The sequence below is a fragment of the Pongo pygmaeus genome, chromosome 23 (genome assembly GCF_028885625.2).
Source record: "Pongo pygmaeus isolate AG05252 chromosome 23, NHGRI_mPonPyg2-v2.0_pri, whole genome shotgun sequence".
NCBI lineage: Eukaryota > Metazoa > Chordata > Mammalia > Primates > Hominidae > Pongo > Pongo pygmaeus.
Genome location: NC_085931.1, coordinates 47,157,896 through 47,177,097, shown reverse-complemented (window position 1 = coordinate 47,177,097; position 19,202 = coordinate 47,157,896). Strand labels below are relative to the sequence as shown.

General features: G+C 47.6%; 1 protein-coding gene across 2 annotated transcripts; it reads left to right on the top strand.

Moving 5' to 3' along the window:
- The first annotated feature begins 271 nt into the window (after positions 1 to 271).
- LOC129023469 (apolipoprotein L3) lies at positions 272 to 18,463 on the top strand. 2 transcript variants are annotated; one of them, XM_054470197.2, is made up of 4 exons: positions 272 to 392; positions 9,121 to 9,446; positions 12,860 to 12,986; positions 16,392 to 18,463. In XM_054470197.2, the coding sequence occupies exons 2-4, from the start codon at positions 9,437 to 9,439 to the stop codon at positions 17,236 to 17,238; spliced, it is 984 nt and encodes a 327-aa protein (XP_054326172.2). In that variant the 5' UTR covers positions 272 to 392; positions 9,121 to 9,436; the 3' UTR covers positions 17,239 to 18,463. The 2 variants fall into 2 exon arrangements, with proteins under 2 accessions (XP_054326172.2, XP_054326173.2); XM_054470198.2 differs by having other exon boundaries at positions 333 to 392; positions 9,349 to 9,446.
- Positions 18,464 to 19,202: the final 739 nt, after the last annotated feature.

The window sequence follows — 19,202 nt, the reverse complement described above, 5'->3', positions numbered from 1 at the left end:
GAGGGTCTCATAGTCTTTCAGTGGCAGGTCTTTCTTCCTGAAAACACAGCAAACCCCCAACCCTAAGTATAGGAGGCAGGTGAGTTGGCCAAGAAGGACGTGGATGGCAGGTCTGGGGCTGCTCTTGGATCAGCAGGAGGGTGGGACCAAGGGTGCTGCTGGACCAAGGATGGGACAGGACCAAGGGTGGGGCCGGGAAGCATCTTGTTTTATATGTTTGATCAGGAGCTGCTGCCAAGTTGTAACTTTCGCTTTCCATTTTGGGTTCCGGGGTATATCTCAGAGCCTGCAGAAAGTGTCTGGTTATTAGGCAGATGCACAGCTGGAGGTGGGATCCACACAGCTCAGAACAGCTGGATCTTGCTCACACTCTTTCAAGGGAAGCTTCCTTGGTAAGTTGGGGGTGGTCTGACCTTCCCCATCTCCACAACAGCTCTATAAGAGAAGGGTCATTCACCTTTCGTAGATGAGCTCAGAGAGGTTAGGTAACTGACCGAGGTCACGTCTCCGGGGTTCAAGCAATTCTCCTGTCTCAGCGTCCCAAGTAGCTGGGACTACAGGCGCGTGCCTCCACACCCGGCGAATTTTGGTATTTTTAGTAGAGTCAGGGTTGACTGAACAAAGCAGGGGCGGTCAGGCTGGTGTCGAACTCCCGACATCAGGTGATCCACCCGCCTTGGCCTGCCAAAGTGCTGGGATTACAGGTGTGAGCCACCACGTCTGGCTATTTTTTTAAAAACTTGATTTCAGTCTTTTCATGTTGATTTGAGCACCTCTTGTGGATTGTGGACAGTTACCTTTGTCTACTTTAAGTATTGCAAACCGTGCTTCCTATTCTTTCATTTTATTCTGGCTCTTGAATGATGTTCTTTCTAATTTTTAATTTGTAAGAGGTAAAACTCTATTCAATTTTCCCTTTAAGGCTTCTGGGAATTGAGTTTTGATTCGAAAGGTCTTCCCAACTCAACATTATTTTTAACATTTCTTCTAGTATAATTTTTTTCTTTCTGGGGTACACTTAGATCCCTTTGGGATTGATTTACTTATTTTTGGAGAAGAATTTGTTTCTTCTTTTTTTAAATGTAGGACCTGTTTCATGGGTACCTACTACAGACAAAGAAGAACAAGACTTTTTGTGTGTATTCTGAGGCACAACCAGTGCAGGAAGGAAATGACCTCTTTCCCGTAAAAGTCCCTGGCAGTAGTTGGTTGCTGCATAAGCGTGTCCTGGGCCTGGAGGGAGCTGGGCCCAGATGCAGGCCTGGGCCATTGCCGTGGGGGAGGGGAGGCTCGGGAACCATGGCTATGATTCAGAGGTTAAGTGGCTTGCATGTTTTTAGAAATTTCTTTTTCTCTTTCTCCTTGTACAAAAATAATAAGACTGGGGAGGACACGGGAGAAAATAAATGGAAACTCAGAAACCTGATAGAGCCACCAAAAGTACATGAAATCAGAGTCACGGTCTTATTTGTTCTTCCCCAAAAAGAGATGAGCATCTAGATAGAAAGGAAAAACATTCAATTCCTCAACTGAAAGTGAAACTGAGGCTGGGCCATGTTGTCCAGAGGCTGGTTGCTTTTAGTCCAAGTAATGCCTCCCACACCTCGGATTTCAGCCAGGCTGTGCCGGGGAGGGCAGAGGGCACCTGGGTCAGTCATAGGGGATGCAGCCGGGAACACAACAGGGTCCCTGCTGGATGCTCAGTGTTTAATGGGGAGACAGAGGCCCAAAGAGCCACACAGAGGTAGAGCTGCCCCCAGAAAGCAGAGTGCTCAGGGAGCCTGGGGAGGGCTGGGGGACGCCGCAGGGTCAAGGCAGCTTTGGCTGAGCCTCTGAGGATGGGTGACTTGCACATGGTAGGCATTCCAAGGGGAGGGAGCAGCCTGAGCAAAGGTCTGAGGCTGGGAATGGGGGTGGGGGGAGTAGATGGGCTCTGGGAGGCAGGGAAGCAGGGCGTCAGTGGGTACCTGGACCCAAGGTGACTGTGCGGGCAGGGAGCAGTGAAGAAGGTAGGAGCCCGTGTGCCCAGTTAAGGGGTTGAATTTGACCCTGGCAGGTCATTAAAGATTCCTCAGGAGACCTGGGTATTGTGGCTCAGGCCTGTAATTCCCGTGCTGTCGAGGCTAATGCAGGAGGATCCCTTGAACCCAGGAGTTCAGGACAAGCCTGGGCAGCATAGCATGACCCCATCTCTGCAAAAATGAAAATAAAAAGATTGACTGACTGACATAGTGATACACTTGTAGTTCCCACTACTCAGAAGGCTGAGGCAGGAGGATCGATTGATCCTAGAAGGTCAACAGTACAGTGAGTTATGATGGTGCCACTGCATTCCAGCCTGGGTGACAGAGCAAAAAAAATATATATATTGAAAATAAAAATAAAGATTCCTCAGGAGGAGCACAGTGTCTTCACCCTTCTCTCCCTCTCTCCCTGCCTAAGGAGGAGGACCCACAGCCAGTTGCAAGGAGCTGCTTTGCTGAGAGTTTCTGTCCTCTGCATCTGGAGAGCTTGGCTCAGAGCTGAGGCAGGAAGGAGGGCTCCCTGTCTGGGCCTCCTCCAGGAACTAAAGTCCCTTTCCGGGAATTGACCAAACTGCAGGCATGACCAGGGAGGACACGCTGTGTCCTAGTTGAGCTCGAGGGGAAGTATCCAGCTTCAACCCTCAGCGGATGCCCCAGACAAGATTCTGAGCCAGGCCAACAATGCCTAAGGAGGACGAGACCCTGGGTGCAGCTCATCACAAGTGTCGGGTGTGGTATGAGGCCCCAGCTCTCACTGCCCTCCTGCTCCTCTGCTCTGTGCTGGCTCCTGGTCCTTATGGCTCATGATGTTGAGACAGCTGCCCTGACCTAGGGGGTCACACACTGAACAAAGCAGGAAGAAGGGGAAGGGGAGCCCTCCTTCTATCACCCTTGTCCCTTACGCAAGAAGCACCCAGAAATCCCTCAGCACACTCCCCTAGTGCCTCTATTGACCTCATTGTCACCATGGTTCTATGGGGGCCCCAGATGATAGACACCTGGATGCAAGATCTCTAAGACAGAGGCAGGAAATAGGAAGAGGGAGGTGAGAGGCTTTCGATGAGGGTGCTTCTACACATGACCTTGAGGATGAAAACGCATCAGGGGGTCCCGGGAACCACTGCGTTGTTAACATAAAGTCTGGGAGCAAAGACCAGCAGCTGGAATGGATGTGCCTGGGAGCAGCTGAAACAGATGCAGCCAGAGCCGCAGTAAAGAAGAAAGAGATAGGGGCCTGCTTGGAGCCAACCCTTACCTTTGAGGGGCCTGACAGGGCCACCTCACAGCTGCCTGGGTTTGTCGTTGCCTCCTCACTACAGAAACCATGGAAATCTCTAGAGTCAATGTTTCCAGCCTGGGGCTACCAGGTCACTCCTGGAGGTGGTTGAATCAGTTGAGTTCATTCTTCTCAGTGAGGGGGACACACGTGGAGGTCCATCGGCACCTCCATAAGGGGTGCGAGAAGGAACCTGTTAGAGTATCTGGGCTCTGGCTTGGTGATTGGCAGGAGGGCCTATGAAACGGAGCCCACTCTGGATTGGGTGTTGCAGAAGGTGGGGGGCAAGTCTACCAGTGGGTATCTCAGCAAATCTCATCTAGAGAGAGGAAGACCAGGAAGAGGATAGAGTTGACTTGGTAAAGAAAAAACAGGCATTCTGTTTAGCCAGAAGAGGGCGTGTTTGGTATTTTGTGGGTGGAGCAGAGACTCAGTTTCTGTCTGTACTTAGACGGTATTATGAAGTCTAATTGCTCTGTCTCATTTGCTCACAGTCTCAGAGTCACCTTGTGTGTGGTTACTATTCTGTGACATTATTTCTGTCCATAGGAGAATAACGCTGCCCCTCCGGGAGTCCAGGTCAGCTTCCAAACTCTGTGGCGACTCTTCCTTCATTTTCGATACTTACGAACAGGAACATAAATAAATAGAAGGAAAAATATCCATTTATATTAAGATGCTCTTCTTGTTAAAACCAACTAACAATTAAACATTCCCTGTTACGATCATCTTTGCATTTCAAGTACCTTATTTTAGTCTTTTCTGTATACTTTTCTCAAATGTTCTCACTTGAATGTTAGTATCAACCTAAGGCCTTTCACAGACTCATCTCAGACCAAGTAAACATGATCATAATAATCACTATCAATTATTACTATTGAATATAAGTGGCATAAACCAAAAGTAAAATTCTCAGCCTCCCCCACATTTAAATGGACTTCCTCCTCAGCCAGGGCTCTTAAAATTTAACCTGAAAGACTGGTTCAGGCCGTGAAGGGAACTGGGGGTCAGACATGCTTCATTGTGCCTCTCTGGCTTTAATATCAACACAGGCTTTGTCTAATAAGAAACATTTTACAGCCTGTTTCTCTGTGAAGCCTGCTAGCTGAAAGCTTCATCTGCAGGATAAAACTTTGGTCTCCACAACCTCTTATCGCAACTCAAACATTCCTTCCTATTGATCTCCGGTCTTTAGACAAACTCAACCAATTGTCAACCAGAAAACGTTTCAATTTACCTGTAGCCTGGAAACCCCCACTTTGAGTTGTCCCGCCTTTCTGGACCAAACCGATGCATTTCTCAAGTGTACTTGATTGATGTCTCATGCTCCCTAAGTGTATAAAATCAAGCTACACCCCAACCACCTTGGGCACATGTCGTCAGGACTTCCTGAGGCTGTGTCACAGGCATGCATCCTCAACCTTGGCAAAATAAACTTTCTAAATTAACTGACACCTGTCTCAGATTTTCCAGGTTCACAGCGCTTAGGACTGACCAGTGGGCATCCCTTTGAACACCGCTCTGAACATCTATGGAAGCATCCTTGCTTTCTGGGGTAACACATATCACAGTCCGGGGAATTTGGTTCCCCACAAGACGTCTTGGCTCCTTTGGGTGGAAAAGAGGCCCGTATCTTGAGTGGCAAGGTGCCACTAGAAATTATACCTAGTCAAGATAGGAGTTCAATCTGATTATGCTATTAATGTTAATAGTTTAACATAAAATATCAACATCCCTTCTTTTCTTAGCAGCTTGGTTACTCCAGCCACTGAGGTTTCTCTGAAGCTGACATTTGTCACATCAGAAAGCAGGTGTATTTCTCTTTGGCACTTGCTCACACTTCTCCATCAACTTTAAGGTGGTGGCACCACAACCCAAACCATTATTGAGGTTAGCAGTTACTAGCTACTATAAAGTAACTTCTGTTTCGTTAAAATTTTTAAAAAATCAATTAATAAGTGTATACAGTTCAGAGAAATCATTTAATAAAGAAGGCTCCATTCACTCCCATCCCCAATTAAAAGCAATTAATTTTGATGTTCAGATTTTCCTTTTTTTTTTTTTTTTTGAGACAGAATTTCACTCTTGTTGCCCAGGCTGGAGTGCAATGTAGCTATCTCGACTCACTGCAAACTCCACCTCCTGGGTTGAAGCGATTCTCCTGCCTCAGCCTCCTGAGTAGCTGAGATAACAGGCATGCGCCACCACGCCCGGCAAATTTTTTCATTTTTTTAGTAGAGATAGAGTTTCTCCATGTTGGTCAGGCTGCTGTCGAACTCCCAACCTCAGGTGATCCACCCACCTCAGCCTCCTAAAGTGCTGGGATTACAGATGTGAGCCAGTGTTCCTGGCCAGCTTTTCTTTAGGTAGTAAATCATTTTCTTTACATAATATTCTTATGCTAGGAGATGAAATAGAGTGAGAGTGCATGCTCTGGAGATTGGACACTTGAGTTTGGCTTCTGGCTGTCACTAGCTAGGGGCTCTAGGTGAATTACTTAACTTCTCCAAGCTTTAGTTTTCCCATCAGAAATATTAAGATGATAACAGTGCCTATGTAGGATGGTTGTTGTGAGAACTAAACATGAGTTTATTTAACCTTATTTCTTATGCCCTGAACTGTAGCCAGTATTTTTTGACTCTCCACTTTACAAAATGGCCATATTAATCTTCCCCCTCCTTCCTTCAGTGTTTCACCTCTCACCTTTACCACGGTACATTAATTATACTGACTGGTAACAAGTAGATTTAGTTCTCATATGTAAATATTCTGTTTTGTTCTAAAAGTTAAAAGTCAAACAAGCGTTTACATTTCAGTGATGTTTTAAGTCTTGTTTACTGTCGAGCTGAGTTGTACAATATGGTTGCACATGTTTTGCTGCATGGCTTTAGTTTTTCCTGATGTTTCTAATTGCCTTTGTTTTTTTGCCCCTCTTGTACTGTTTGCCTTCATGATTTCCTCAGTTTTTCTCAAACTGTGAATTATATATAGTGTTCTATCAAGTCCCCTTTCCCTACAGAGCCCTTTCCTTCTTATTCCATCCTGGACGGGTTGCTCTCTAGGCCTGCTGCATGCCCAGCTGTGATCCTTGCATTTCCTTCTCCCTGGGTTGATTTTTCTCTTTCATGTCTTTTTCTCTCTTGTTTTCCTTATCCCCTCTCCATGAGTGTGTGCACACACATACACACACACGCTCAGATTCTTCCTCCTCTCAGCCCCCACAGCTCATTCTCAAGTAGCTTTCTTTTCTGTTCTTTACTTTTTTTTCTTTTAACGGAGACAGGGTCTCGCTCTGTGACCTCTTGGGCTCAAGACAGTCTCCCCAGTTGGCCTCCAGAGTATTTGGGACTAGAGGCGTGCATCACCACACCTAGTTCATTTTTGTATTCTTTGTAATGATGGAGGTGTCACTATGTGGCCCATACTGGTCTAGAACTCCTGGACTCAAAGAATTCTCCTGCCTTAACCCCCCAAAGTATGGGGTTACAGGCATGAGCCATCATGCCCAGACTCAAGTAGGTTTCTATGTTATTATTATGTATGGTAACTTTCTTATTCTATATCTAGCTCTGTTTTTGTTTTTGTTTTTTTCTTTTTCTGTCATCTTTTTAGTTTATTTTCTGGAAAGCTTCCTTGTATATCTTTTCGAATCTTGCACTAGAGTTGTTTATTTTCTCAATCACCTTTTAATTCTCAAGAAATCTTTTTTGTTCCATTATCTTTGTTCCTTTTCAGTACATAATGTTCTCATTTATGAATAAAACATTTTTATGTCCCTGAGGACATGGATTTGAGTTTTTAAAAATTATTTTCTATTTTCAAAATTATCCATTCCTTCTGGACTCGTTTTTTACTTGTGATCTTGATCTTTTCCCCATTTGTTGTCTTTCTGCTATATCTATTCCTAGATCTATTCATATTAAAGAAGGGGGCAGGTCCATGGGCAGTCTTCCCTGTAGAGTGATGAAATGAGAACCCCTTGGCATCAGGATACAAAGATATTATTTCTGGGGCCTTTAGATGCAGTCATGAACTCTCTAATTTTTTCCATCGGTGTAGACTCAAGGCTACTGTGAATCCTGTATGGGCCATGGGGCTGGTGAACTTCTCCCCTCTCTGAGGCTCTGCTTAGCAGGCAATTCTTGGCTGAATGTGCTCTTGGTTTTGCTGTGGGTTGCAGATCACTTTACCCCTCTCTATTCAGTTGTCACTTCTTCAGCCAGTTCTGTCTTCCAAATATCTGTTGATGTCTCTGATCTCCTGTTTTCCTCATTCAAATTTTCATATATATATATTTTTTGAGATGGAGTCCCCCTCTGTCACCAGGGTGGAGTGCAGTGACGTGGTCTCGGCTCACTGCAACTTCTGCCTCCTGGGTTCAAGCGATTCTCCTGCCTCAGCCTCCCGGGTAACTGGGATTACAGGCACACACCACCACACCCAGCTAATTTGTGTGTGTGTGTGTGTGTGCGTGTGTGCATTTTTAGTAGAGACAGGGTTTCACTATGTTGGCCAGCATGGTCTTGATCTCCTGACCTCGTGATCCACCCGTCTCAGTCTCCCAAATTGCTGGGATTAAGGCGTGAGCCACCACAACCAGTCCATTCAAATTTTCATTGGCAACAGAGGGTGCAGAGGCAGTGTGTGTGTTCTTGAGTCCGTCTGGTTGGGTGGGAACCCAGTCTTTACCCCTTAGTAGATTTCTGAGCTTGGGCAAGTCGCTGAACATCTGTTTCAGTTTTCTTATCTGGAAATGGAAATGCAAATGGTACTCACTTAATAGGTTCTTGGAAGAGGACTGTGAGTTATTATTTATAACATCTTAGAGCAATTAGTGGTACAAAGTCGAGTCCACAAATGTTCATCCCTATTTCTCATTGGCTGTTATTATACCTATAAGTGCCTTGACTAACACTGTAGTCAGATCTCAGAAGGGATAGTCAATAAATGTTCTTCTACCTTCTTAGAACAATGCCTAAACATAATCAACATTTGCTTTCTTTTTTCTCATTTCCCAAGGCAAGATCATCACAAGCAGAATGTGAAGAATGTTCCTCTGTATAAAGATCAGCATTTATTTAGGCTGGTTCTAGTGGCTGATGCCTGCAATCGCAGGACTTTGGGGGGCTCAGGCAGGAGGATTGCTTGAAACCAAGAGTTGGAGACCAGCTCTGGGCAACAAAGCGAGATCCACACTTCTAAAAAAAATTTTTTTTAATGTGCCTAGCGTGGTGGTATGTACCTGTAGGAACAACTACTTGGGAAGCTGAGGCAGAAGCATCACTTGCAGCCAGGACATAAAGGTAGAAGCAAGGGGGACAAAGGGTGTCCAGCACAGCACCAGTGAATTCACCAAGACAGACACTTGGGCACAGAGTGCAAGACAAAGATTTGGAATGAGGAGTCATTTACAATAAGCATGTATGCATGAGTCAATATTTTTATATATTTAAGGGAGTAGAGCCCAGTCATTGAAGACATGGGATTTGAATCAGAAGTCCTGGCTCTACACCTATTGTGAAAACATGGCAAGGTTACTTAACATTTGAGGTTTCTTCTGTTTCAAAATGGGAGCCACAGTTGCACCCATCTCCTGGCCTGTGTGTGATCATCGAATGAGACACATATAAGGAGCCCTGCAGATCACAGACACTCAATACACACTGGCTGTTATCAATTAGTTATCACACATGTTGCCAGGTCCAGGTCATTGTCAGAACGTTCCTTCCCATCTCTATTTCGGTGTATAGACTCTGTAGTTTCTGTGATTATCAGATGTCCATCCCTTCCTCTGATTATCTTCTCTTCATACCCCTACAGGACAAAAGGACCCTGCCTTGGTGTGAGAGTGAGAGCACAGGGAGCTGGAGCAAGTAGAATTTCTCTAAATACCAGCTGGCTGGGGCCCAGGAGATAAAAAACACTGGGCTAGGTTGGTCTTGGCATTTGCTGACATGCAAAGGGATTGCAGAGATCCAGCCCCTCCAACCTCCCTCTGTCCACGGGTGGCTCACATTCAGTCCCACAATTTGCTTTCTCCTCCTCAAGGGTTAAGAAAAAAAAACAAACCCTTCCAGTCTGGTCAGTGACTGGAGAGCTCCAAGGAAAGTCTCTCAGTGACCTGGCTGCTGGCACCATGGACTCAGGTAGGCTTGCTTCTTCCTCTTCCCTGGCTGGTTCCTACCCACACCTAGAATGGAGGGTGGCGCTTCCACAACTCAGTGAGCCGCAGAGGAACCCGGATGGACAAGGAGGACGATGAGTCTTCCCTGAGCCCCAAAAGAGGCCACATGGAGTCCCCCGACCCAGGGATCTGTGGGGGCATCAGTGTCCTGACCTCTCCTCAGGGGGACATGACCCAGGTGCCCACTTCCTCCCTGCCCTGGCACCTAGCAAACGACTCAAATGGGGCACCACAGCCTTGGGGAAGTGGAAACAGCAGGGTCGGGGAGTAGAGGGAGAGCAGGGGCCAGGAGATGCGGAGGGCTGAGAGAGGAGGTTGACCAGCAGCCCCGACCTCTGAACTCCCACTCTGCTCCCAGTTGACCCTGGGGCATTTCCAGCAGAGGCCAGTCCCCTCCCTCCAGCTCTTGCCCTGCACCAGCCCCTCTGCTCTGAGTGGCCATGTGAAAAGAGTGACTCAGCATCCCACTGAACTGGGCCTCATTCTGGCCTTTGCCACGTCTTCTCTATGTCACCTGGAGCTTCTTACCTCTCCTCACCTGGAATGCGAGTATAATATTTCCCCATGTGGTCATGAGGATCAAATAGTACATGGGTACCTGGCCCAGCCGGTGCCTGCCACACAGTAGGGCCTCCCTAAGAGTTGGTTCCCATCCCCTTTACCTGCCACTATTGATTCCAGGTGGAAGCCCCTTTTTGTCCCCCAGGGCACCTGCCCTGCACAGCCCATCACAAGCACCTGCTTACCAGGGATGACTGCCTCAGGCAGGGCCTCATTCCCATGATCTCAAATACCCCTTGTCAAAGAAAAATCTGAGGTGCAATCGAATTTTGAAGACTTTATTTGAGGAAGAAGCAAGTCATGAAGTGGGAAACATCAAAATGAAAGACATTTCATGTTATGATGGAAAAGTGTCAGAGGCGGGTATTTATAGGGTGAATATGGAAGTGGAATAAGGACATTATTTGATTTGTTGCAGTTGTCAAATTACGTTTTTTGGTTTACTTGTTGGAAAATTCCTAGTCGTGTACCCATCTGTCAGCTGGCTGCTCATGACTGGCCGAAGTTAAGTTTTGTTTGTGTCTAACGTAAGCACCCATCTGAAACGACTCCAGTTAAGTTTCCCATAGTTGGCAGTTTAAGGGGTGTTACAGCCATTCTGAAGGTCTGTTTGCTTTTGTTTGCCCAGGTGTTCATTTTAAGTTTGCTTTAACAGCCTGGTACTCCCACCCCAGCAATACATACACAGATCTAGTGCTGGAGGTTCCCTCCATCCAACCCTGGTTTCCTTCATCCTTTCAGTGAAGGAGGAAAAAATAAAAGCAAAATACCCCTCATCCAAGTCAGCACTGTGTTCATTTCCCTAAGGCCTGTTTTCTCCCCTCACTAAGTTGCCTTGGCAACCAAGTCACATCTGCTCAGGAGCCGCCCTGGACAGCAAACTGGGCTGTGCTGAGTCCTGTCCAAGATGACGAGAGGGCAGGGAAGGTTAGAAGCCGGGACCTACCAGCCAACCCCAGAATCCTTCGGAAAGGCTGGGCGGGGGGGCCCAAGGAAGAAACTCTCTCTCCGAAACAAGATGATCTGTGGTTTAATAACAGGGCCAGCTGGGTTCAGAAGTGACAGTGGGGAGCCGTGTCCCCTGAGACCAGCCTGCAGGGGACAGAGGTAACACAGAAGGGCCACAAGGATCAGTGCTGAGGGTCCCGCTCCCCTGCCCGCCTAAAGAACCCCCTCCACTGCCCGTCTGAGAGTGCCCATGAGCAGCAGGAGGAATCCTCTGTGCATGGTAGTTTATTCAATGGTGTGGGGTTGAAATATTCTTTTTCAATAAAATGTTTAAAATCCCACAGGTATACTACAGGGGAGAATGCAGAAACCACAGGCATTTTCAAAATATATGGAGTCTTCAAAGTAATGGCAAGGGAACGCTGGCCTTGGAGTCAAATCCTGTGCTTCCTGCTTGCTGGGTTGGGGGGTGTCTCTCACCGTATGGGTCTCATTTTCTCCTTCTGTGAAATGAGAATGAGGCCTTGCAAGTGTGTCCACGGCAGGAAACGATTTTACCTCATGTCCCAGTGCATACGTAAATACATACTGCTTCCCAGTCCCTTCTCTGCAGTTCCATAATTCCCAAATCCCTGCAAACCGCATATTTTTTGGGCAAGTCATCTGGGCAGTAACCCTGCTGTGTACTATGATGCATTGTACTGATAATATTATGTATCCCATTTAAGGTGAATATTCACTGGTTTCTCTGTTGAAACATTTGTACCTTTGATTACAAGGTTGAAACATTTGTAGCGTTGACCAGTCTGGGAGTGGTCAGTGATACAGCATATGCACCCTGTGTCATATCGACACAGATTGAAAATGTTGCCATCCTAAACACATCTAGATCCCAGGAATTTACATAAGGGTGTATATATATATATATTTCAAATATCTTACAAAAGAATACTCACTCTTGCTATGTTCAATACACTCTGATATTTTCAACACTCTTTTCTTTTTAAAATCCTGCTCTTGACAAAATGAACTATTTTCATAACCCACTGATGGGTCGAAACTCAGATTTTGAAGACACTGGTGTAAAGTGTTTGACAAGAGGCACATGGCAGAAGGAAGCGATCACTGGAATATTTCCCGTACATGGGGAGAAAACATGGTGGAAAGCTCACTTTCTGATGATTTTCAGCTGAAATAGATCGGTTGCTCCACAAAGCACCGTGGCACTTCCCTGGTGAATCACTCTTCTCGGGATGCCTTAGTAAAATGCCACAAGCTGGGTGGCTTCAACAACTGATGTATTTTCTCACAGTTCTGGAGGCAAGAAATCCAAGGTGAAGGTGCCAGCAGGGTTGATGTCTGGGGAGGGCTTTGCTCCTGGCTTGCAGAGGCTGCCTCAGGGCTGTGTCCTCACATGACCTTCCCAGTGTGAGGTGTGTGTGTGTGTGTGTGTGTGTGTGTGAGAGAGAGAGAGAGAAAGAGAGACAGGAAGAGAGGGCTAGAAGGCAAGAGAGACAGCGGGGTGGGGGGGCAGGGTGGGGGGGAGAGAGAGAGAGAGAGATCTTCTGTCTCTTTTTTTGTTTTAACTAGACACCAGTCCTATAGGATTAGGGCCCTACCCTTACAACCCTCTTTAAATTAATGACTTCCTTAAAGGCTCAATCTCCAAATATAGTTACTGGGGTTTAGGGTCTCAATATATGAATTTGGAGGGCACACAACTCAGTCTATAGCACTGATGCCTCCATCAAAAATACCCCATGTGACAGCTGGTTCAAGAGGATTAACATCGAACCACCTTATACTCAATGCCATTTAGGCTGTAGCACACTTTCTTCCAATCTTATGCTTTTTGTTTCCAACTAGAAAAGAAACGCTTTACTGAAGAAGTCATCGAATACTTCCGGGAGAGAATCAGCCCAGTGCATCTGCAAATCCTGCTGACTAACAATGAAGCCTGGAAGAGATTCGTGGCTGTGGCTGAATTGCCCAGGTAACCTCCATGGGGTTACCTCCATGGGGCACCCCGGCTATGCCATCCTGATCTCCCCTGGGCTAGTTTTCTCTGGCAGGCACACCTCCTCCAGGCAGCCCCTTCTGCTGAACTTGAGAATGTCCCTCTCAGCAGTCCAGGAGGAATATTTCCTCCAAGTCCTTCGCTGGCAGTGAGTGACCTCAGGCTGAGGGGAGAGGAAGCCCACAAGGGCAGAGTCAGTTCTGCCATCTACTGGTGATGAGAGCTTTGCAAGCTACTTGACTACTTTCTGCTTTCCTTTCTTCATCCATTGAGCTTTATTGTGAGAAAAATAAGCTGATGCATGTAAAGTATTTAGCATAATGACTGACACATGGTAGGTGCTCAGTTAATGTTACCTTTTAAAAAGATTGCTGGGGACAGACCAGGACCAAAAGTGTTTTTCTTTTTCTTTTTCTTTTTTTTTTTGAGACGGAGTCTTGCTTGTCGCCCAGGCTGGAGTGCAGTGGCGTGATCTCGGCTCACGGCAAGCTCTGCCTCCCGGTTTCACGCCATTCTCCTGCCTCAGCCTCCCGAGTAGCTGGGACTGCAGGCACTGGCCACCACACCCGGCTAATTTTGTTGTGTATTTTTAGTACAGACGGGGTTTCATCGTGTTAGCCAGGATGGTCTTGATCTCCTGACCTCGTGATCCTCCCGCCTCGGCGTCCCAAGGTGCTGGGATTACAGGCATGAGCCACTGCGCCCGACCAAGTGTTTTTCTTAGAGATGGACGCCCAGCAGGACTTTCTTTGAAAAAAGCCAGAAAAATCTTGACCTGATCAATGTGTGTTCCTGGAGATGCTGTCTGGGGCCCTTTTCTTCCACCTCTGAGGAACTGCACAAACACAGCAGGATCCTCCTGCTGACCCAGGACACAGAGAGGCTGGAATGGAGTTGGACAGAGCTGGGGTGGATCTTGGCTCTGTCCCTGCACAGCTCTGGGGCTGTTGTTTTATGTCTTAGAGACTGGGACCTGCCTTCTGTCCAATGCTAATAGTAGTTCAATCAGATGGGAGTGTGGTTAAAGCCTCAGAATGAACAGCAGGTCAAAGATGGGGAACCAAGTAGCATGATGCCATCCAAAGACCCAGAGAGACGTTTCAGGGGCAGAGCCAGGGGTCAGGATGGGGCAGGGGTGGGCCTGGGTTGGAGGAGCAGCAGGAAGGCTCGGGCACCAAGGCTGGGAGTAGGGTGAGAAGAGGGAGGCACTGAGAGCATGAAATGTAATGTGGCTATGGACTTACAGAGGACCCGTAGTGGGAGAGGGATATTTCTTCCCTCCCCGATTTGATCCCATCACTGACGGGCAGAGTGGGCCATGGGTGACTGTTTCCCCGACACCATGCCTGGGAACTGGGGCGTTCTGAACTGCCATTTGGGACCCTCTTCTCTTCTACATAGAGTAGAGGAAGTATTTCTTCGGGCCAGCTTCCAGAGTTGGAACAAGTGTCTGCCAATTGGGTAATTTGGAGGGTTCTCGGGAGACTCACAATTCCCCAATCAAAGAGAAAAACACTTTCTCTACCATCTTGTCCAAATGCAGGTCTTTTCAGCATTAGTGATTTATAGAGATGATTTTCAAGGTCTCATGAGTCCATAAGAGGTTCCATGAAATTGCACATGGCACTGGCATACGCACACAGGTGAAGCTGTCACCTGCTAAGGCATTAGTTTGGCTGGTGACATGTGAGAGTGAGACACTGAAGCTTGGAGGTGCCAGGTCAGGAGGCAGTAAAGTGGCTTGAGAGTTCGTGTGCAGCCAGGATTAATAGCCAAGCCTTTCACTTTTCAGTCAAAGGGGGCAGTGGCTGGACCCAGTAGCCTTCAGTCAGAAGATCAAAGGGCATGAGGCATTGGAAGAGAGAACATGCCAAGCAAGGTGATCTCTTCCAGTCTGAGGTTTTATTTGATTTCTTAAGGACTCAGATTTAGTCAAAATGCAATGTCTGAAGGCACCCTTCCTTCTGACACCAGTTGCAGATTTGAAGGTGTTTCTTAAGCCCCACTCAGGTTTGATAATTCACTACAAAGACTCACGTAACTCACTGATAACTGTTATTGCATGATTGTGGTTTATCACAGGGAAAGAACACAGATTAAAATCAGCCTAAGGAAGAGACACACAGGGCAGAGTCTGGGAGGGTTTCACGCGTGAAGCTTCGTTGTCCTCAGGAGGCTGTGTTCTCCTGTGTCAAAGTGGGACAAAACACATGGGGTGTTGCCAACCAGGGAAGCTCACCCAGTTAAGGAAAAATTCCTGTGAATCACATTAAATCAGGAAGGAAGCCTTTATTCAGGATTGTTGTTACAGGGGAGGGAGGCTGAGCCCAGCTCCAAATACAGTAAAGAGAGAGGGGTAGTCACAGCCAACACCAGGGTGAGGAGTGGGAGATGGACCAGTTTTGACAGGAGACACCAGAATGGGGGGTTTCTGCTAAACTGGCTTAACAAGATGCTCAACTAAAGGCAGGTAAGGAGCGGGTGAAGACCATGATCAGACAACAAGAAGGCTCAGACAGCAAGTGGGGAGGACCCTCCCTAACTGCCTTGGGGGATTCTTGCTGAACTGGGGCAGTACAGGCCCAGGAAGCACGGGATGGACATGGAAGGTCAGCGCCTAGAGGAGAAAAGGCTCAGAGCAGCCTGACTGGAGTTTGGCCAAGGAGAAAGTCTTTCTCAACCTATGCCTCAATGTACAGAGCTCTTTCTGGGGCTGGATCACAAGCTGTCCTGATGGCTGACATGGAGTCCCTAGCCCCTCCCTGAGGTCTAACACCCTTAGTTCCCAGTTCCTCTGGAAGGCAGAAAAGATACTTAATAGCCCCAAACCCCATCACCCATCACATTGCTATACTGTGCTGTAGCCAAACCACCAGGGAAACAAAGATGTTCCTACCAGGCAGGACATTCCAGGGCCCCAGAGATCGCTTCCCAGGGCCCCAGGACAAGGAAAGACCTCTCTTCTAATAAAGTTAATCCTTCACTGTTCTATGATCCTCTGAATGAAGGTCTTTTTGCTCTGAACCCACTTCTCTTTGTTCATCTACAAAGTTTCCCCTCTCCACACACTATTGGAGTGATGGTGTTGACCTCTCTTGCTTGAGGAGCCATTTTTATCAAATACCTACCACTAAAGAGCATCTGAAGATGACTTTAAGTTTTTTATTCCCATATGGAATAAGTACTGTGGCATATCTATGATATACAAAGCATGTTTAACCTTGGAAAAATTATTTTAAATTTTTCCATTTAAAATTTAAAGCTTTATTTCCATTTGACTCATAGTAACAGCTCTGTGATTTATGAAGAGCAGATCTTATTGAGCTCATTTTACAGATAAGTAAGCTGCCTTTCTTAATCATCTGTCCTTTATTGGTACAGGGATGAGGCAGATGCTCTCTATGAAGCTCTGAAGAAGCTTAGAACATATGCGGCTATTGAAGACAAAGATGTGCCGCAAAAAGACAAGCAGTTTAGGGAGTGGTTTTTGAAAGAGTTTCCCCAAGTCGAGAGGAAGATCCAGGAGTCCATAGAAAAGCTTCGTGCCCTTGCAAACGGGATTGAAGAGGTCCACAGAGGCTGCACCATCTCCAATGTGGTGTCCAGCTCCACTGGCGCTGCCTCTGGCATCATGTCCCTCGCTGGCCTTGTTTTGGCACCATTTACAGCAGGGATGAGTATGGCCCTTACTGCAGCTGGGATAGGGCTGGGAGCAGCGTCTGCTGCAACTGGGATCACCACCAGCATTGTGGAGCACTCATACACATCGTCAGCAGAAGCTGAAGCCAGCAGGCTGACTGCAACCAGCATTGACGGATTGAAGGTATTTAAGGAAGTTATGCATGACATCACACCCAACTTGCTTTCCTTTCTTAATAATTATCACGAAGCCACACAAACCATTGGGAATGAAATCCGCGCCATCAGGCAAGCCAGAGCCGGTGCCCGACTCCCTGTGACCACTTGGCAAATCTCAGCTGGAAGTGGTGGTCAGGCGGAGAGAATGATTGCAGGTACCACCCGGACAGTGAGCAAAGGAGCCCGGATCCTGAGTGCGACCACTTCAGGCATCTTCCTTGTACTGGATGTGGTCAACCTTGTAAACGATGCAAAGCACTTGAATGAGGGGGCAAAGTCTGTGTCTGCTGAGGAGCTGAGGCGGCAGGCTCAGGAGCTGGAGGAGGATCTAATGGTGCTCACTCAGATCTATCAGCATCTGAATTCATGAATACCCAGTGACCCCAGACCAGCGCAGCCAGCCGGGAAGATGAGCCATACACAGGCCACGACAAAATGCAGACATTTTATTTGAGGGATAAGGAGGGTGAGGTAAAGTTTATGGAGCTGAGTGTTAGTGACTTTGGCATTTCTGTAGCTGAGCACGGCAGGGGAGGGGTTAATGCAGATGGCAGTGCGGCAAGCAGAAGGCAGGAACGCTGGAGCCTGGAATAAGGGAGGAGAGGGGACTGGAGAGTGTGGGGAATGGGAAGAAGAAGTTTCCTTTAGACTAACGAATATATTGGGGGGAGGAATAGAGGGGAGGTGTGCAGGAACCAGCAATGAGAAGGCCAGGAAAAGAAAGACCTGAAAATGCAGAAAGCCGAAGAGTTAGAACTTTTGGATACAGCAGAAGAAACAGCGGCTCCACTACCGACCTACCCCCCGGTTTGATGTCCTTCCAAGAATGAGGTCTTTCCCTGGTGATGGTCCCCTGCCCTGTCTTTCCAGCATCCACTCTCTCTTGTCCTCCTGGAAGTGTATCTCAGTCAGCCAGTGGCTTCTTGATGATGGCGGTGGTGGTGGAGGTTGTAGTGTGATGGATCCCCTTTAGGTTATTTAGGGGTGTATGTCCCCTGCTTGAACCCTGAAGGCCAGGTAATGAGCCATGGCCATTGTCCCCAGCTGAGGACCAGGTGTCTCTAAAAACCCAAACATCCTGGAGAGTATGCGAGAACCTACCAAGAAAAACAGCCTCATTACTCATATACAGTAGGCAAAGAGACAGAAAATTAACTGAAAAGCAGTTTAGAGACTGGGGGAGGCCGGATCTCTAGAGCCATCCTGCTGAGTGCCCTGTGTGTAAGTCCTAATAAACTCAACTACTCACCAAGATGGACTTATTCGAGTCATTCCTTGGTCTCCTGGCTCCTTTCCCGCTTTGGGAGCAAGTTCCTGTCTGAAGTTTTTGTCTGAACAGTGGTAAAGGTGATGGTGATGATGTCAGTGGACAGCAGGAGGACTTGACAAATGTCAGCCCTGCTTGGGGCCAGGATGCACTGAGGGAACGATGACATTCCAATGAAACTCCAAATTCTGTATTGGAAAAGTCATTGATTTGTGAAGAAAAATAAAAGGAGGCTGGGCACGGTGGCTCAGGCCTGTAATCCTGGCACTTTGGGAGGCCGAGGCGGGTGGATCACCTGAAGTCAGTAGTTGGAGACCAGCCAGGACAACACAGCGAAACCCCTTCTCTACTAAAAATACAAAAATTAGCTGGGCATGGTGGTGGGTGCCTGTAATCTTAGCTACTAAGGAGGCTGAGGCAGGCGGATTGCTTGAACTCAAGAGGTGGAGGTTGCAGTGAGCCGAGATGGCGCCACTGCACTCCAGTCTGGGAGACAGAGCGAGACTCCATCCCCCGCCCGCCCCCCCACCCCCCCCCAAAAAAAAAAAACAAGGAAGAGAAAAGCAAAACCAGATACCAGGAACCAATCAAGGAACTTTGTGGTGCATTGAGGAGATGAACCAGCCTGCAGTCAAGAGACCCTGCCTCTCTGAGCCTTAGTTTCCTCATCAGTTGGGAAAGAGGGGCTGGACAAGATGATACCTCAGGTCTACCTGGCTCTCTCCTCTTGTGTTCTGGAGATTTGGGTTCAAGCAACACTGACCTATGCCTGTGCCTTTATGGTGCTGATGGATGGGCTCCTCTGGGCTCTGGGCGCCTGACTTCACTTCCTCATGATCCTTCTTCCAGGGACTCAGGGAACTAGGCCTCCATGGCCCCTTCTGCTTGCTCTTCTGGTCGGTCATTTCTGGGCGACCCCAGTGCCCAGTGGCCCCTGAGGCACTCAGGGAAAGCTTGTAGACATCTGGCTTGGCCCAAGTGCAGGCATGGTCCCCATCTAGCAGCCAGGGCCCACGAATGACATGGATCACACAAGGCTGACTAAGATCAGAGGGGCCTGTGTGTAG